The sequence below is a fragment of the Diaphorina citri genome, unplaced genomic scaffold, assembly GCF_000475195.1.
Source record: "Diaphorina citri unplaced genomic scaffold, Diaci psyllid genome assembly version 1.1 scaffold1597, whole genome shotgun sequence".
Lineage (NCBI taxonomy): Eukaryota > Metazoa > Arthropoda > Insecta > Hemiptera > Psyllidae > Diaphorina > Diaphorina citri.
Genome location: NW_007379023.1, coordinates 26,778 through 43,477, shown reverse-complemented (window position 1 = coordinate 43,477; position 16,700 = coordinate 26,778). Strand labels below are relative to the sequence as shown.

At 39.8% G+C, this 16,700-nt stretch overlaps 3 protein-coding genes across 7 annotated transcripts in view; 1 reads left to right on the top strand and 2 right to left on the bottom strand.

Annotated features, from left to right (window-relative positions):
• The window catches only part of LOC103516555, a 16,143-nt gene extending 7,097 nt beyond the window's left edge, over positions 1-9,046 (bottom strand). The window contains exons 1-2 of the mRNA XM_026828914.1: positions 8,979-9,046; positions 8,531-8,622 (exon numbers count right to left, since the gene is read on the bottom strand). The gene's annotated coding sequence lies outside the window, so the exon portion shown is untranslated. The remainder of the gene's footprint in view (positions 1-8,530; positions 8,623-8,978) is intronic.
• LOC103516550 (deoxyuridine 5'-triphosphate nucleotidohydrolase) lies at positions 5,870-13,400 on the top strand. 5 transcript variants are annotated; one of them, XM_008481522.3, is made up of 5 exons: positions 5,870-5,974; positions 6,063-6,184; positions 6,361-6,508; positions 6,858-6,887; positions 12,588-13,400. In XM_008481522.3, exons 2-5 carry the CDS (start codon positions 6,089-6,091, stop codon positions 12,821-12,823), a joined length of 510 nt encoding a protein of 169 aa, XP_008479744.2. In that variant the 5' UTR covers positions 5,870-5,974; positions 6,063-6,088; the 3' UTR covers positions 12,824-13,400. The 5 variants fall into 5 exon arrangements, with proteins under 5 accessions (XP_008479744.2, XP_026684716.1, XP_017302595.1 ...); XM_026828915.1 differs by lacking the exon at positions 5,870-5,974 and having other exon boundaries at positions 5,981-6,184; positions 6,858-6,890; positions 12,591-13,400; XM_017447106.2 differs by lacking the exon at positions 5,870-5,974 and having other exon boundaries at positions 5,981-6,203; positions 6,380-6,508.
• Positions 13,401-14,831: 1,431 nt separating this feature from the next.
• Positions 14,832-16,550, bottom strand: LOC108253328 (mucin-21-like). Its single transcript, XM_017447105.2, has 2 exons — positions 16,187-16,550; positions 14,832-15,453 (listed from the first exon to the last, which is right to left on the bottom strand). Exons 1-2 carry the CDS (start codon positions 16,253-16,255, stop codon positions 14,953-14,955), a joined length of 570 nt encoding a protein of 189 aa, XP_017302594.1. The 5' UTR covers positions 16,256-16,550; the 3' UTR covers positions 14,832-14,952.
• Positions 16,551-16,700: the final 150 nt, after the last annotated feature.

Genomic DNA, 16,700 nt, shown 5'->3' with positions numbered 1-16,700 from the left:
TATATTTGGCCAGCAGGCCGGTCTGGTTGTCCTACATTGAAATCGATCAGCCTCTACGCCGGGTATTATCCTTAGGTTTCGCCGATTTGAATTTCCCTAGATTCTTCATGAACTTTAATGAGAAAGTTTGATCCTTTGTGAAAGTATTCTTTGTCCGCCCACGAAATTTCGCGTAAAAAAAAAAAAAAAAAAAAAAAAAATCATTGAAAATTATTCCGTCCATCCTTTTTCTCTCAACTCTATACATTTCCTTGCCAACCTCAGTGCTGTAGTGGGTAGTGGTTAACACGGCGGACTTTGAATCTGCAGGTTGGTGGTTCGAGTCCAAGTCATGAAATTTAGACTGATATATTAAGTGGGGATCGATATTTGTGACCTCGGGTGTGCAAGCTTACTACCCACTCGGCCACGGAGGTTGCTAAAATACGAGATACCAAAGAGAAGTGCCTTGGGTTGCTTTCCTAAATGGGAAGTATTGGGTTTCCTGTCATCTACTTATCTGATGATCATACTATAGGATGGACATGCTACGACACAGACCACGAGTCTAATGTAGCAGGTTGGTGGTTCGAGTCCAAGTCATGAAATTTAGACTGATATATTAAGTGGGGATCGATATTTGTGACCTCGGGTGTGCAAGCTTGCTACCCACTCGGCCACGGAGGTTGCTAAAATACGAGCTTTTAGTATACCAAAGAGAAGTGCCTCGGGTTGCTTTCCTAAATGGGAAGTATTGGGTTTCCTGTCATCTACTTATCAGATGATCATACTATAGGATGGACATGCTACGACACAGACCACGAGTCTTTTTACCTGGAACATGAGTTCGGTGTTAAGTCTGTCCAATTCTGCTTTCAACTCCTCCATTTTCTGATTCATTTCCTCCTTGAGCAAATTCTTCTCTTTATCCTTCTCCAGCATCGCTTGACGTAGTCGACATTTGCTGTCATGTAAATTGGTTGTGAGGTTTTTGATCTGCTTCTGAAGAATTTCGTTCTAGAAACATGAGAAATTATAATGGTCAAACCTTATTTTCGAGGAAAAAAACCATTTCATAGGTAGTACTAATGATTTATTTTATTTTAACAGATATTGTCAATTTACCAGACCACAATGGATGTCTTTATTGCCTATTTCAGAAAGAGGGTTGGAGCATGAAGGTATATCCGCAAGCTTTCAACACCTGAAGGATACTCCTAAAAGCTCCAAGAACAGCTTAAGAAACTTTTCAGACGACGTAGTCGACATTTGCTGTCATGTAAATTGGTTGTGAGGTTTTTGATCTGCTTCTGAAGAATTTCGTTCTAGAAACATGAGAAATTTTAATGGTCAAACCTTATTTTCGGGGGGAAAAAAACTATTTCATAGGTAGTACTAATGATTTCTTTTATTTTAACAGATATTGTCAATTTACCAGACCACAATGATGGATGTCTTTATTGCATATTTCAGAAAGAGGGATGGAGCATGAAGGTATATCTGCAAGCTTTCAACACCTGAAGGATACTCCTAAAAGCTCCAAGAACAGCTTAAGAAACTTTTCAGATACCCATCTTACATAACGAGTTATAAAATAATTTCACTCATTTCTTACCTCTCCACATTTAGTTTTGTACAGTTCACTCTGTTTGATACTTGTCTCAGATATCATATTGACCCCATTTGAACACAGGACATTACTCTAAAAAACACAAGAATCCAAATTATAGCATTAAAGAAAAGGCAGCTAAGAATAAAACATTAAACTCATGTTACAGAAAATAGAGACCAGAAACCTGGTATCTACTTAGAATAGTGCCCTGAGACAATATCACCCATCTGATAAGTGGTCCCTACAATGCTAGACCATTCCACACAATGTTAAGTAAATAAATAAATGTATACCCTTGAAAGTTCTAGCTTTTAAAAATATAATTTGAAAGAATCCAAATTATAGCATTAAAGAAAAGGCAGCTAAGAATAAAACATTAAACTCATGTTACAGAAAATAGAGACCAGAAACCTGGTACCTATCTACTTAGAATGGTGCCCTGAGACAATATCACCCATCTGATAAGTGGTCCCTACAATGCTAGACCATTCCACACAATGTTACTTAAGTAAATAAATAAATAAATGTATACCCTTGAAAGTTCTAGCTTTTAAAAATATAATTTGATAAATTTTGTGGGTATTACTTACCCTATTTTCAAAGTTATTTGCAATTTGATCCAGGTTGAATGATTTGCTCTTCTGAAATAATTTACTGCCAGATGCACTGCCAGGATGTGGGTGACTGGTTTTGGAACTCTTCGGTGAGTCGGGAAAATGCAAAGTGGACAGCTTGGTTGGGAATGGTTTCTGAAATTAAGCAGAAAACATAGATCTAATTATGAGTTACATAACTACCTACTAACTTAAAAATTATTTTTTATGATCAAATTTCATGTGTTGTGTGGACTTTTCAACTTGAACTGGCCCTCAATTTCTATCAGAGAAGAAAAAAGAACAATGTCAAAAGACTAATTTTATGCTGTGTCATATGGCAACTCTGTAGGTACCTATTTAGATCAGTTTGTTAAATACATTTTTTAATTGTTTCTCTGTTTTCTTGTATAAGTAAATTAAGCAAGATCTATCATTTTTATGTCATAGCTACTCATTTTCCTCACGAGGCTGAGTGGGCCCCGCAACAGCCAGTCACGGAATCAATCATTTGCATGATACCAGTTTCTTGACCTTGCCGGGAATCGAACCCGAGTCTCCCGCGTGCAAGGCGAGCGCAGTGACCACTACGCCATGGGAGCTGACCAATCAGATAAGAAATTTTTTTAATATGCCGCGCTGCTATATGACCTAACACTTTACAAAATCTCAATTTCATCCCACAGTAGGTACCCACAACCTGAGAAGCGTCGATAGTATGTTAAATGCACCAGTTCTTAAGGGACCACTATCCTTCTCTCTTCGATTTCGGGACGATAAGAGCTCAGTACAGTTTCCTCCATTATGCCCGCCACTGACGATCAGACCGTCTGACACACCCAGACCTAGGTCTGTCAGACCTAAGTCTATCAGACACCCAGACCTAGGTCCGTCAGACCTAAGTCTATCAGACACCCAGACCTAGGTCCGTCAGACCTAAGTCTATCAGATCGCGGACTGAAGCTTTTTCCGCCACATACGTACTGTCAGACAGTCCGAGCGTGAGTGGCTGGCATTAAATTTCTAAAGGTATTTACTTACCTAACACCGCGCCCACCCTATAGGAAAAGGTTAGGACTAAGACGAAGAAGATTTACTTACCTCCACAATGTCTAAACTGAAGCAATCGCTCGCCCACCAAATTATTCAGGGTGGAAACAAATCGATCAATCTATTCAAAAAATGTATTAAATATTTATAGTGCAGTGGAGAGCTTCACAACTTTTATGACCGAGTGGATAGCACGCCGGAGGTCCCGGGTTCGATTTCTGACGAGGTCGAAGTTTTTTCGGCTCTGTGCTTAAAGTTCGGGGTGCACTCAGCCTCGCCAGGACAATTGAGTAGCTACTTTAATCGAGTAGCGACCATAACAAAACAGTTGATACCTTCATCGGCATAGCAATCAATTGAGTTTTTCCATTAGAAAAAAAGCTCGTACGTATACTTGGTAGATTTTCCCCCCCTGCCCTGGTAGGTAGGTAATTTCTGAGAACATAAAATAAAATTACGAGCCTACGCGATAAGTAGGGATTGTAAATAAATAAAATTAAATCCAAAACAGAGTCTTACCTGGTTGGATATTTCGGTAACTAGTAGTTTTAATGATTGAAGGATATCTATGTGTGTAGGAATGCCTGTTTCATTGGTGTTTGTTGAGACACTTTCCAATTTGCTTACGACAGCATTATCTCTGGAAAGCAAAAAGGACTAAGCTGAATGAAAGAGACTAAAGAGGGCTATATCAGTCAGTCTAGTTGGCTTGGAAGGTAGCACGTCTGTCTTGTAAGCACTAGGTCGTGAGTTCGATTCCCACCCGAGGCGGATTTTATCCTCAACGGGCAATGTTCGTTCTCGGAACGGCAGGCTTTCTCCTATCCTGTCTTCCTTCTCTCTTTGATTTTGGGACGATAAGAACTTAGCAGTTACAGTTCCCTCTATGGCATTTGTGGCGTTTATAACCCTGTGTGCTGTTCATAAATATGGCCCCAAGTGGGAAGTCCATTGTGCGAAAAGAGCTGTATGGATATTTACCTGTGTGTTAAGTAGGAAAATTATGGTAAGTACCTTAGATATTTATATGCATGCTAAGTGGGGAAAGTACGAAAGTACATTTACCTGACTAGATCACTCACAGGTACGAGTGGCAGGGACTTGTGACGAGCCTCCATACTGAATGTCTAGCCGAGGCTTCTTGGGTGGAGGAAAGATGTTCTGGTTCATACTGGGTGAGGGACAGAACACTTTGGCTCTGCAAAAATAAAGACATTAGGTATCTGATAGATAAAGGAACTAACAATAAATTATCATCTGGATTATGTCAAGAGCAATACTGTCTGGCAGTTGTTGATAAAGAAAAGAAGTGCGGTAATAAAAAATAAATGTGGACTTTAGAAGGATTTGATTTTCTTTATCATTACCAGTAAACTTACCTATAACTCACCGTTATTTTTTATGATCAAATTTCATGTGTTGTGTGGACTTTTCAACTTGAACTGGCCCTCAATTTCTATCAGAGAAGAAAAAAGAACAACGTCAAAAGACAAAAGACTAATTTTATGCTGTGTCATATGGCAACTCTGTACCTAATTAGATCAGTTTGTTAAATACATTTTTTAATTGTTTCTCTATTTTCTTGTATAAGTAAATGAAGATCTATCAAATCAAAAGAATTTAAGAAAGGTGCCTAATAGTAAAAAAAAACACTCACAATTTCAGAATTCTGCTGATGGCCTGTAGGGTGGATGATAACATTGGAAGTAGGTATAGCCTGGGACAATGCAATCAGCTTGTCAAATTCATCAGCTGCTTCAATGAATAAGTTGTCATCATCCGGCTTGGAGAAAGCCGGAGGGGTCGGGAAAGGAGGGGTTGTGTAAGTGGGCGGGGGAAAAGAAGGAGGAGTTAGTGAGAAAGAGGTGAGAGACTCTGAGAAAGAAGGAGGATCGAGAGAGAATGTGGATTGGTCTTCCGAAAAAGTGGGCGTGGTTTTTGAAAAAGAAGATGCAGGCTCTGAAGTAGGCGACGCTTTTGGTAAGGGAGTTGTAAAAGTAGGTAGTGGCAGGGACTTGTGACGAGCCTCCATACTGAATGTCTAGCCGAGGCTTCTTGGGTGGAGGAAAGATGTTCTGGTTCATACTGGGTAAGGGGTGTCTTTGGAACACTTTGGCTCTGCAAAAATAAATACATTAGGTATCTGATAGATAAATGAACTAACAATAAATTATCATCTGGATTATGTCAAGAGCAATACTGTCTGGCAGTTGTTGATAAAGAAAAGAAGTGCGGTAATAAAAAATAAATGTGGACTATAGAAGGATTTGATTTTATCATTACCAGTAAACTTACCTATAACTCACCAAGAATGGGATATCAAAGTTTTGGTTTTACACTTGATTACAATGACTTTGTGATGAAGATCAAGTTACAAATCGATGGAGAAGATAAGTAGATGAGTAGGTACTCATTAAGAACGAAATAACTGCACTTCAATGAAAATCTACAGTTCAAAATCCACAAATTTTGATTTTCCAAATTTTTTATCCTAAAGTGCCAAAAATGCCAAAATGATTTAAATCAAAAAACTTTTCAAATTCAAATTTTTACCGCGGTCTCCAGTCCCGATTACCTCTGTGGCCAATCAACGGGCCGAATTTGAGCGGCAAAAATTCAAATATTTCAAAATCTAACAAAGATTTTTCCCGGCGGTTTTTGTGAATGAAAAGATCGTTCCCCTCTTGAAATTTTAAACTCGAGCGGTAATTCGGTTAACCGAACCGCTTATAAAACATTGTTGTGAATGAAAAGATCGTTCCCCTCTTGAAATTTTAAACTCGAGCGGTAATTCGGTTAACCGAACCGCTTATAAAACATTGTTCTCATTCTCAGTGTCAACGAACTCAGTTGAATGAAGAAGAGTTCCCGGTTCTCAATAAGTTTCCTCGTGTTCAATTTCCTTTACAAAAGAATGATGGCTGTCGCAAACGAAACTGCTGTTCTCAAGTTCTCCAAAGTGTCCGAAAATGCTTTTGCTCCCCACAAGGGATCGGATAAAGCGGCTGGATACGATCTGAGGAGTGCTTACGATTATGTTGTGCCTGCCCGAGGGAAGGAGTTGATCAAGACTGACATTTCAACAAAAGAATGATGGCTGTCGCAAACGAAACTGCTGTTCTCAAGTTCTCCAAAGTGTCCGAAAATGCTTTTGCTCCCCACAAAGGATCCGATAAAGCGGCTGGATACGATCTGAGGAGTGCTTACGATTATGTTGTACCTGCCCGAGGGAAGGAGTTGATCAAGACTGACATTTCCATTGAATTACCCCCTGGTAAGTTTTATTCTATGGAATACACTGTGAATGTTTCATCATGCAACATCATTAGTTCATTGCCATTACTACTACACCCTCAACTAATTACTAAAACGTGTTTTTGTGAGGTTAGGTGTACCTTGAAATAGTAGCACATGGTGTCCCTGGCCTTTACCCATCCACTCATGCTCAGACCATCTGGGATACCCAAGTCAGAAGCTTTCTCCCCATATGCGTTCCAGACTTAGGTCTGTCAGACAGTCCAAAAACAGTGTGATGGCAAAATTTAGGCTAGCCATGACCAAGTAAATGAGCATTTGGGCAGAGTAACACATAGATTAATTGATATCCAATTGCCTTGTTTCAGGATGTTACGGTCGCATTGCACCCCGCTCTGGTTACATGCATTAGTCTTTCCAGTCTATCCTTGGTATCCTTCTGGTCCTGACCGCTCAGATTGTTCAGTCTTTGTGTGATGGTCTCGCCTGAGAATAAACAAGTCAAGGACTTTTCAGGCGGGTAGTTTGTAGCCGAATGGAGGGTTTCCCCTTACTAACAACCTTAGCAGTATGTACAGTGACATTAATGGTCGGTTTTACCACTGAGGGTTAACACAGTGCCAAGGGTTTCCTTTGACGTCATAAAAAAATAAAAAAAGCACTCTGTATGCCACCTTAACTTTCCTCACCTATGTTCATAATTTTCTGCCCCAGCTGTTTGGTGGCTCCGAAAACATCCGCGGTACTGCCCAGGGTATCCTCAGCAGTACTCAGCCGAAACCATGTTTGTGTCTTTTTAGGTCAAACAACAGAAGGAAGAAATTTATGGATCTCGGTTACCATGAGTCCTTTTAGGACGAACAACTATGGATCTCTCGGTTACTCACGTGGTTTCTGACGACAAAGGCTCACGCAGTCTTGTCTTGAGCAGACGGCCGAGTCGCACCATGCGACCGATTTCCAGCAGAAGTCTCTCGCGATTCGCCAGTAGCTTCCTCACCTGAAAAAAACGAAGGGATATAAGGGACTCACAAAGTATAGGAACATTTCCGAGAGTTTCCTGGTGAAATATCAAAATCATGAATCTTTGTGGTAAAGCGGAGAGCCTTTTCACAATTTTTGTTGGTATCATAGCATTACTAAAAGTGCCTCCTTTACTATTAATTTTCATCAATTTACACTGGTAATGCCGCCACTGGCTTGATTCCCGCCTGAGGCGAACTTCACCCTCAACTGATAAGGTTCGCTCTGGGAACGGCTGGCTTTAGGAATCCTGTGCTTCTTCTCTTAGATTTCGGGACGGAGAGACCTCTGAGAGAATGGACGGACGGGTTCCTTCCATTAAACCGCTACAAAAGGAAGCTTTTTTTGTCCAAAATTTAGGACTAACCAACCCACAAACCATGTTTTTTTTTCAGGAGAGCCAAAAAACGTTTTTCTTCAAAAAATAAATTTATATAATATTTAACCTTTTGCGTACAGAATCAATTTCACCAGAATCGCTCTTACGGTAGGATTCATGTCCCACATGAAACTCAAGCGTTGTTGTTACAGTCAGACGTAAAGAGAGAAATGCTGGAACAGCCGCCTTCCTGCTCACCAGCAGGCTGCCAAGATGACAAAGGGTACCACTTGTGGGGAGCAATATATGAAGATATAGATATTTGATAGTATTAGGTATAATAAAGGTTGGAACTTTAACTAGCTTTTGAGTATTAACGGAAACTTGGAAAGTGATGTATGTCTGTATGTTCAATAAATTTTCCAAATTTTTTATCCTAAAGTGCCAAAAATCCAAAATGAAAAAATGAATGAAATCAAAAAACTTTTCAAATTCAAATTTTTACCGCGGTCTCCAGTCCCGATTACCTCTGTGGCCAATCAACGGGCCGGCAAAGCGGTGGAGATGTTCAGCCAAACAGTCATGCCCAGTGAGCAGTCGAAAATGAGCAACAGCGGCCTTTCTCGGTAGATTAGGGATATACATTTCCATATGTAAATATACATTTCCATATGTATATTTATGTTAAATTTAACTTACGTGTTTTCCGGTATGGTAACTTTTTGGTGGAATATTTGCAAAATCAAATGGGCTATACTCAGCAGTACCCCGTTGTAGGATTTTGTTCTAAACTGAAACAAACCCAAAACATACACACAATATTAAGTTAAATGATCCTGAAATAAAAGGCTGTTAAACAAATAAGTACCAAAATGCCTTAGAGGTCACTTTTTTTTCTTGGAAAATTTCGTAAACGTTATAGTTATTGGAAAATACGAAAAATGTTCCAACAAAACAGTTGATACCTTCATCGGCGTAGCAATCAATTGAGTTTTTCCATTAGAAAAAAAGCTCGTACGTATACTTGGTAGATTTTTCCTCCCTGCCCTGGTAGGTAGGTAATTTCTGAGAACATAAAATAAAATTACGAGCCTACGATAAGTAGGGATTGTAAATAAATAAAATTAAATACAAAATAGAGTCTTACCTGGTTGGATATTTCGGTAACTAGTAGTTTTAATAATTGAAGGATATCTATGTGTGTAGGAATGTCTGTTTCGTCTAAAAAACACAAGAATCCAAATTATAGCATTAAAGAAAAGGCAGCTAAGAATAAAACATTAAACTCATGTTACAGAAAATAGAGACTAGAAACCTGGTATCTACTTAGAATAGTGCCCTGAGACAACATCACCCATCTGATAAGTGGTCCCTACAATGCTAGACTATTCCACACGATGTTAAGTAAATAAATAAATGTATGCCCAAGTTCTAACTTTTAAAAATATAATTTGATCAGTTTCTTGACCCCGCCGGGAATCGAACCCGGGTCTCCCGCGTGCAAGGCGAGCGCAGTGACCACTACGCCATGGGAGCTGACCAATCAGATAAGAAATTTTAACATTTAATATGCCGGGCTGCTATATGACCTAACCTAACACTTTACAAAATCTCAATTTCATCCCACAGTAGGTACCCACAACCTGGGGAGCGTCGATAGTATGCTAAATGCACCAGTTCTTAAGGGACCACTATCCTTCTCTCTTCGATTTCGGGACGATAAGAGCTCAGTACAGTTCCTCATTTATGCCCGCCACTGACGATCAGACCGTCTGACACACCCAGACCTAGGTCCGTCAGACCTAAGTCTATCAGACACCCAGACCTAGGTCCGTCAGACCTAAGTCTATCAGACACCCAGATCTAGGTCCGTCAGACTTAAGTCTACCAGATCGCGGACTGAAGCTTGTTCCGCCACATACGTTCCGCTGATCTGAGCGTGAGTGGCTAGCATTAAACTTCTAAAGGTATTTACTTACCTAATGCCGCGCCGACCCTGTAGGAAATGGCTAGGACTAAGACGAAGAAGATTTACTTACCTCCACAATGTCTCAACTGAAGCAATCGCTCGCCCACCAAATTATTCAGGGTGGATCCAACATGACTCTCCACCTCCACGACCGGGGTAACACTCCTCACATCCACCCCTGTATTTCTCGGCGACTGGCCAGGGGATTTCATCTTGTCTGCCGGGGGAGGGCACGGGCTGGTTTTGGCCCGGCTAAAGCTAGAGTTCAAATCTTTTTTTTTATGATTTTCAATTAATCTCATTTAATTATTTAACCCATATTGAATGTGTTGTGATATCTCTTTTAATTTATGTTTTTCACCTTTTAACGTTTTGTGTACCTATTCAATGATTTTGTTTTTTCTCTTTTTTAGAAACAAATAAAATGTTCAATGTTCCTTGTTTTTCTACAAAAACATATTTTTTATTTTTGTCATTTTCTTTACTTTTTCCCATGAAACATTATTAGGCAGGTACATACCAATCAATGCTAGATGGGAATTTACCCTTAAGGGAAAACAGTTTACTTTTTCTTCTTCTTTTTTAATCATAGATTTAGGTATTTCGGGGTTGACTCATCCTCGTGAGGTCTGCTTGGTATAAAAGTCCAATAAGATCCAAGGGGGTGAAAGCTAGAAAGGGTTGCTGTAAAGATGCTATATACAAATTCCATAGAAGTAAATGTCAAGTCAAAAAAATAAACAAAACTTTATTAATGGATAACAAAAATAAAAATAATATGGCTATTGAAATAAATACACTTTAAAAGAAAGTTACTTGTCAAAATACATACACATCTATAAATATTTATGTAGGTACATAGTTCACTACCTACAGTACCTACTTAATGATGTTATGCCAGCCTAGTTGGCTTAGGCTGTCTGATCACATTCACCCAACCTGAATTTGAGCCGGAAAAAGTCAGCAGCACGTGATTGCCATATGGTCATCCATCTAGATACCAACCAAGTGCAGCGTTGCTCGATTTCAGCCATTGGGAACTGGTACAGTCAATATGCTTTTGCTGCTGGCTTTATGAGATTTTCTCTTTTTTTATGTTTCTTCCTTGATATTTTTGGTTCATTAGACGTTCTCATGGGTTCATGGATACTTACTCGATGTTTTAAGTCAGGGGTTCACGTCACTTTAAAGTCTTTAGTAACGGGAGTTTACCTGGCATTTGCTGACAAGCTATCTGCAGAGCACCTGTCTGATCACATTCACCCAACCTGAATTTGAGCCGGAAAAAGTCAGCAGCACGTGATTGCCATATGGTCATCCATCTAGATACCAAACCAAGCGCAGCGTTGCTTGATTTCAGCCATTGGGAACTGGTACATTCAATATGCTTTTGCTGCTGGCTTTATGATTTTTTCTTTTTTTTTTACTTTTCTTACTTGATATTTTTGGTTCATTAGACGTTCTCATGGGTTCATGGATACTTACTCGATGTTTTAAGTTGCAAGACCAGAGCTTCATAAATGCCTTCCCTCTGTAAGAACTGCAAGTGTTTATCCTGTTTCACTTTGTACAGGATTTGATAGGATAACTCTACACACGTCTTGATCTGGTGTTTCACCACAGGACTTTGCTCTGCAGAAAATTCTGTAGAAAACAAGAAAGGGAAAAAAATAAATAAGTAGGTAATGGGTAGTGTGGATTGATAGAGGGAACTCAGAAACAGTGAAAACGAAAGTTTTGTCGTACCACAATAATAGTAGTAGCCTACTGCTGGAGTAAAGGGACTTTTCAGTCCTTTGCGAGCAGTATAAATAAGCACTATTATTATTATTTCCTTTAGCTTGATCTGACAGGGGTTCAGGGAGTAAAGGGACTTTTCAGTCCTATGCGAGCAGTATAAATAAGCACTATTATTATTATTTCTTTTCGTTTGTTTCATTACTATTAGGTCTGGGAATGGCGGGACATTCGGAAAAAGATCCCTTACAGAGCCCACAAAGGCCTAAACCGGCCTATTGTTCGATGTCGTTCTACACTGAATACACCACAATAAATTTTATCATTTACCTTGGACTCGAACCACCAAACCTCAAAACTGAAGACCTCCGCAAGTCCGCGCTAACCACTACACCAATGAGGTTGGCGTGTAAAAATCTAATTAGAATGACCCACTTCTGTGGCCGTATGCTGAAGGCTCTTAAGAGCATAAGAGCACTCACTGGCATTAATATATTAATAACTAAAATTACATGGGTATTACGTACGTTCAGCATGAGATGTTTAGCTTTGGACGTCAGGAATGATTGGCACTACACCAATGAGGTTGGCGTGCAAAAATCTAATTAGACTGACCCACTTCTGTGGCCGTATGCTGAAGGCTCTTAAGAGCATAAGAGAACTCACTGGCATTAATAACTAAAATTACATGGGTATTACGTACGTTCAGCATGAGATGTTTAGCTTTGGACGTCAGGAATGATTGGCAGGATACGAGTTGTACCAGATCAGATCCGAATATAGTTACCACCGAGTTATTACTGATGGCTTCTGTGAATCAGATAAATAATGATTGGCAGGATACGAGTTGTACCAGATCAGATCCGAATATAGTTACCACCGAGTTATTACTGATGGCTTCTGTGAATCAGATAAGAAATTGTAAATGTATCAGATCCGAATATAGTTACCACCGAGTTATTACTGATGGCTTCTGTGAATCAGATAAATTGTAAATGCAGTTTCTTTGTGTTATTAAAGTCATAACTTTGGTACTCACTGGTCGCTCTGGTCTAGCATGGAAGAATCACATTGATGTTGGTGCTGGTGTCATTGATGAAGATTACCGAGGCAATGTAGGTGTAGTTCTGTTCAATCATTCTGATCAAGACTTCAAAGTGAACAAAGGTGACCGTATTGCCCAACTTATCTGTCAGCGTATTGAATACCCTGTCCTTCAGGAAGTTACCAATTTGAATAACACAGAACGGGGAGCTGGAGGGTTTGGTTCTACAGGTACCAAGTAATCTGAAGAATGGTTTACCAACCTTTGATCAAAGAATGGAACCTCACTGCCTCTTGTAAAGTAGGTAACCTTGCAGGTTTTAAATCAGGATTTTTTTGTATACTACAGTTAGGGATAGTTCTTAGTAGATCTGTGCACTTTTTATGATTGGAACATGGATTCCTTATTAGGTCCTTTTCAAACAGGTACTGATGAATATTTTTTAATACTTTAAACATAGCTTCAAATATCAAAAAATGGTTACAGTACAAACTTAAGTGTGCCATATTCCAAAGGAAAAGAAACTTTTAAGAAGCACTCTCATTATATCAGCAAACAAATTCTGCCTTTTTGTTTATTTTAATTTCCATTCCAAGTATTTAATAGATAATGAGACCTAGAAAAAAAAGTCACACTTGACAATTAGGTAGGTCAATTTATTTTTTTAATCCTTGCTGCTTTGCACATACCCCGCTTTGTTTATCATATCATGTAAGTAGGTAGCCTAGGCACCTTGATTTAATTTATTTTAATTGAAATATTTTTTTTTATGATTTTCAATTAATCTCATTTAATTATTTAACCCATATTGAATGTGTTGTGATATCTCTTTTAATTTATGTTTTTCACCTTTTAACGTTTTGTGTACCTATTCAATGATTTTGTTTTTGGGATTTTTTTTTTTCACATTTTCTCACACAAATGAGCTCTAATCTTGAAATTTTTCGCGACGACCTATGAACTCAAAGCGAGAAAGTTTTAGGTAACACTTCAGTCGATCATTTAAGACCGGTTTTAGCGTCACCTATGTTAAGCTACGCCGAGAAAGGCCAATAAATGGATGGGTGACTTAAACATTATATTGGGAATAAAGGGAGAACGGGCTCTAGTCTTGATTTTAAATCATTACATGAAAGTAAAATCAAAAAATCAAATCAATAATGATCATAAACTGGATATTAAACAAATTAGGTAGGTACAAAGGTATTCTTTAACCATGATCGAATAAACTACGGGCTAAAAAATTCCCGGAGGGACGGACCCAGCTTGTTTTTTCTCAAAATATCTTAATAACAAAATACCTACTCAAAATGAAGCACTGTCACTTTTGACTATGTATTACGAAAAATTACCGTTTTTCCCCTATAATTATTAAATTCGGCTTTACACACCAACGTCCAACACCAAATAAGAAAATGTACCTAACATGGAAAAGAGAAAAAAAAGAAAGTTTAAAAGCACAAACGTACAGACAGACCATTTGGATAAAAACCACTTTTTCGGAATCAGGGGACCCTAAAATGAATTTTTCCACCCATTTCCCGATTTTGAAAATTTGGACCGATTGCAATACTTTCTAATTACTTTGAAGAGAAATACCTAGTCAATAAAAATGTATTGACGTGACGAACTGCCCAAAGTTTGGCTTGCCAAAACGACACAGCACACTAAAGAACTATAAAAAAGTAAAAATCCCAGAAAAGGCACTCTCACTCACCTTTTGCAGCGGCATAATCGACCATTAACGACGGCACAACACACAGATAAAGTCCTAATTTTCTTCCGAACTAGTCACAACTCAAAATTACCACAACTCAGAATCACAACTCTCTTCTTCGGGTCAATCAATCTGGACTAAAGCTGGACTGAGTTTGACTATCAGCAAGAAGTGTAACCTTAGCTGAAATGATTCTACTGAACTTCAGCACTTCACACGTTCGTTATCAGGGGAGGAGGCAGGGTGAGAGTTTTACCAAGTTGGTATTGTTTGAATTTGTTTTACATTGTTTGATAAAAAAAAAATGGTTTGACTTGAGGGAAAATAATGGAAACTTTGAGGTGTAGTAGATGAACCAAATATTATAGGGACTGGTCTTTGCGTCAGGGCAGTGAAAATAAAAGATCTTTTTTGCCAGCCTAGTTAGCTTAGTTGGTAGGATAAAATCCGCCCGGGCGGATTTTATCCTACCAACTAAGCTGATGGGATAATGTTCGTTCTCGGAACGGCTGGCTTTTTCCTATCCTGTCTTCCTTCTCTCTTCGATTTCGGGACGATAAGACCATAGCAGTTACAGTTCCCTCTGTCAAACCTCTTAAAAAAAAAAAATAAATAAATAAATAAAATTTCAGGAGCCCTAAATGGAACCCCTTTTAAAACACGCCCGTCAACGCCTGCTTCGTCAGTTGCTGAAATCCCGAACCCCCGGGACCTGAAGACGTTTCCAAACAGCTGGAATTACTCATCGAGATCGTACTGCTCTCGTGAAACCCCGAACTAGACGTTGATTGGCTCTCACAGAAATTCGAAGAGCTATTGGTCGACACGCTCGTAGACTCGAATAGAGTCGACTGATTTCCGAAATCGACCGACTGATTTCCGAAGTCTGTCGAATTCGCGCCAAAGTCGATCGGGAGACTTTGGAAATCGCACGAAGCGCTTTCGGAAAAGTCCGTGGTGAGTTCCTCGTGCAGTGTCGAACTCAGAATGGTGCTGGCGTTGCTAGGCGACAGAACTGAGTCACCGAGATCTGAACATTTGCTGGAGGGAGACGTGTGCGATGATTTGTTGTCGCTGGCGTCGATTGTGTTGTTGTTTACTTCCCCTGTTGTACTGGCAGTGTCAGCGACACTCTGGGAATGGTGGGGAGATTCCTGGAATTGGTCAAAGAAGATGATCGCTCATTATTTTAAAGCTGAAAACAAAATTACCCCCTGTACCTATCCTATCGTGTTTTCTAATTCGTATTTCTCCGGTGAATAAAAGTAGTTTTGCCAGCCTAGTTAGTAGTTAGCTTGGTTGTTGGTAGCGCATCTACCTTGTAAGCGCTAGGTCGTGGGTTCGATTCCCGCCCGGTGAAGATTTTATCCTGAACTGATAATAATCGTTCTCCGAACGGCTGGCTTTTGCCCATCCTGTCTTCCTTCTCTCTTCGATTTCGGGACGATAAGACCTAACAAGTAACTCTATCAAACATCTCTTTTAAAAAAGTTGACACTCTGGGAATGGTGGGGAGATTCCTGGAATTGGTCAAAGAAGATGATCGCTCATTATTTTAAAGCTGAAAACAAAAATACCCCCATGTACCTATCCTATCGTGTTTTCTAATTCGTATTTCTCCGGTGAATAAAAGTAGTTTTGTCAGCCTAGTTAGTAGTTAGCTTGGTTGGTAGCGCATCTACCTTGTAAGCGCTAGGTCGTGGGTTCGATTCCCGCCCGGTGAAGATTTTATCCTGAACGGATAATAATCGTTCTCCGAACGGCTGGCTTTCGCCCATCCTGTCTTCCTTCTCTCTTCGATTTCGGGACGATAAGACCTAACAGTTAACTCTATCAAACATCTTTTTTAAAAAAGTAGATTCAACCTAAAATCAACTCTTAACTTACATCGGACACTTCGGTGGTAGTGGCAGAGGCGGGGCCAACCTCATTGTCACCGTCCGAGGCCGGGTCCATTTCCCACCAGGGCGAAGCAGCCTCTCCTTCAGAGGCCGTATGGAACGAAGAACTTCGCGATCGAGGCGTTGAGGTTCGCTCAGGGGATACCAGAAAGTCTTCCGGCTTGGAGAAAGCCGGAGGGGTCGGGAAAGGAGGGGTTGTGTAAGTGGGCGGGGGAAAAGAAGGAGGAGTTAGTGAGAAAGAGGGGAGAGACTCTGAGAAAGAAGGAGGATCGAGAGGGAACGTGGATTGGTCTTCCGAAAATGTGGGCGTGGTTTTTGAAAAAGAAGATGCAGGCTCTGAAGTAGGCGACGCTTTTGGGAAAAGAAGGAGGAGTTAGTGAGAAAGAGGGGAGAGACTCTGAGAAAGAAGGAGGATCGAGAGGGAACGTGGATTGGTCTTCCGAAAAAGTGGGCGTGGTTTTTGAAAAAGAAGATGCAGGCTCTGAAATAGGCGACGCTTT

Bases quoted from the DNA above. Each gene is read 5' to 3' on its own strand.
- LOC103516550 (XM_008481522.3), top strand. From the start codon at position 6,089: ATGAAGAAGAGTTCCCGGTTCTCAATAAGTTTCCTCGTGTTCAATTTC. The intron at 6,185-6,360 runs TTCTCCAAAGTG...GCTGTTCTCAAG, and splicing joins ACGAAACTGCTGTTCTCAAG to TTCTCCAAAGTGTCCGAAAA. The intron at 6,888-12,587 runs GTTACATGCATT...CTGGTCGCTCTG, and splicing joins TCGCATTGCACCCCGCTCTG to GTCTAGCATGGAAGAATCAC.
- LOC108253328 (XM_017447105.2), bottom strand. From the start codon at position 16,255: ATGGACCCGGCCTCGGACGGTGACAATGAGGTTGGCCCCGCCTCTGCC. The intron at 15,454-16,186 runs GTAAGTTAAGAG...GACCAATTCCAG, and splicing joins CTACCACCGAAGTGTCCGAT to GAATCTCCCCACCATTCCCA.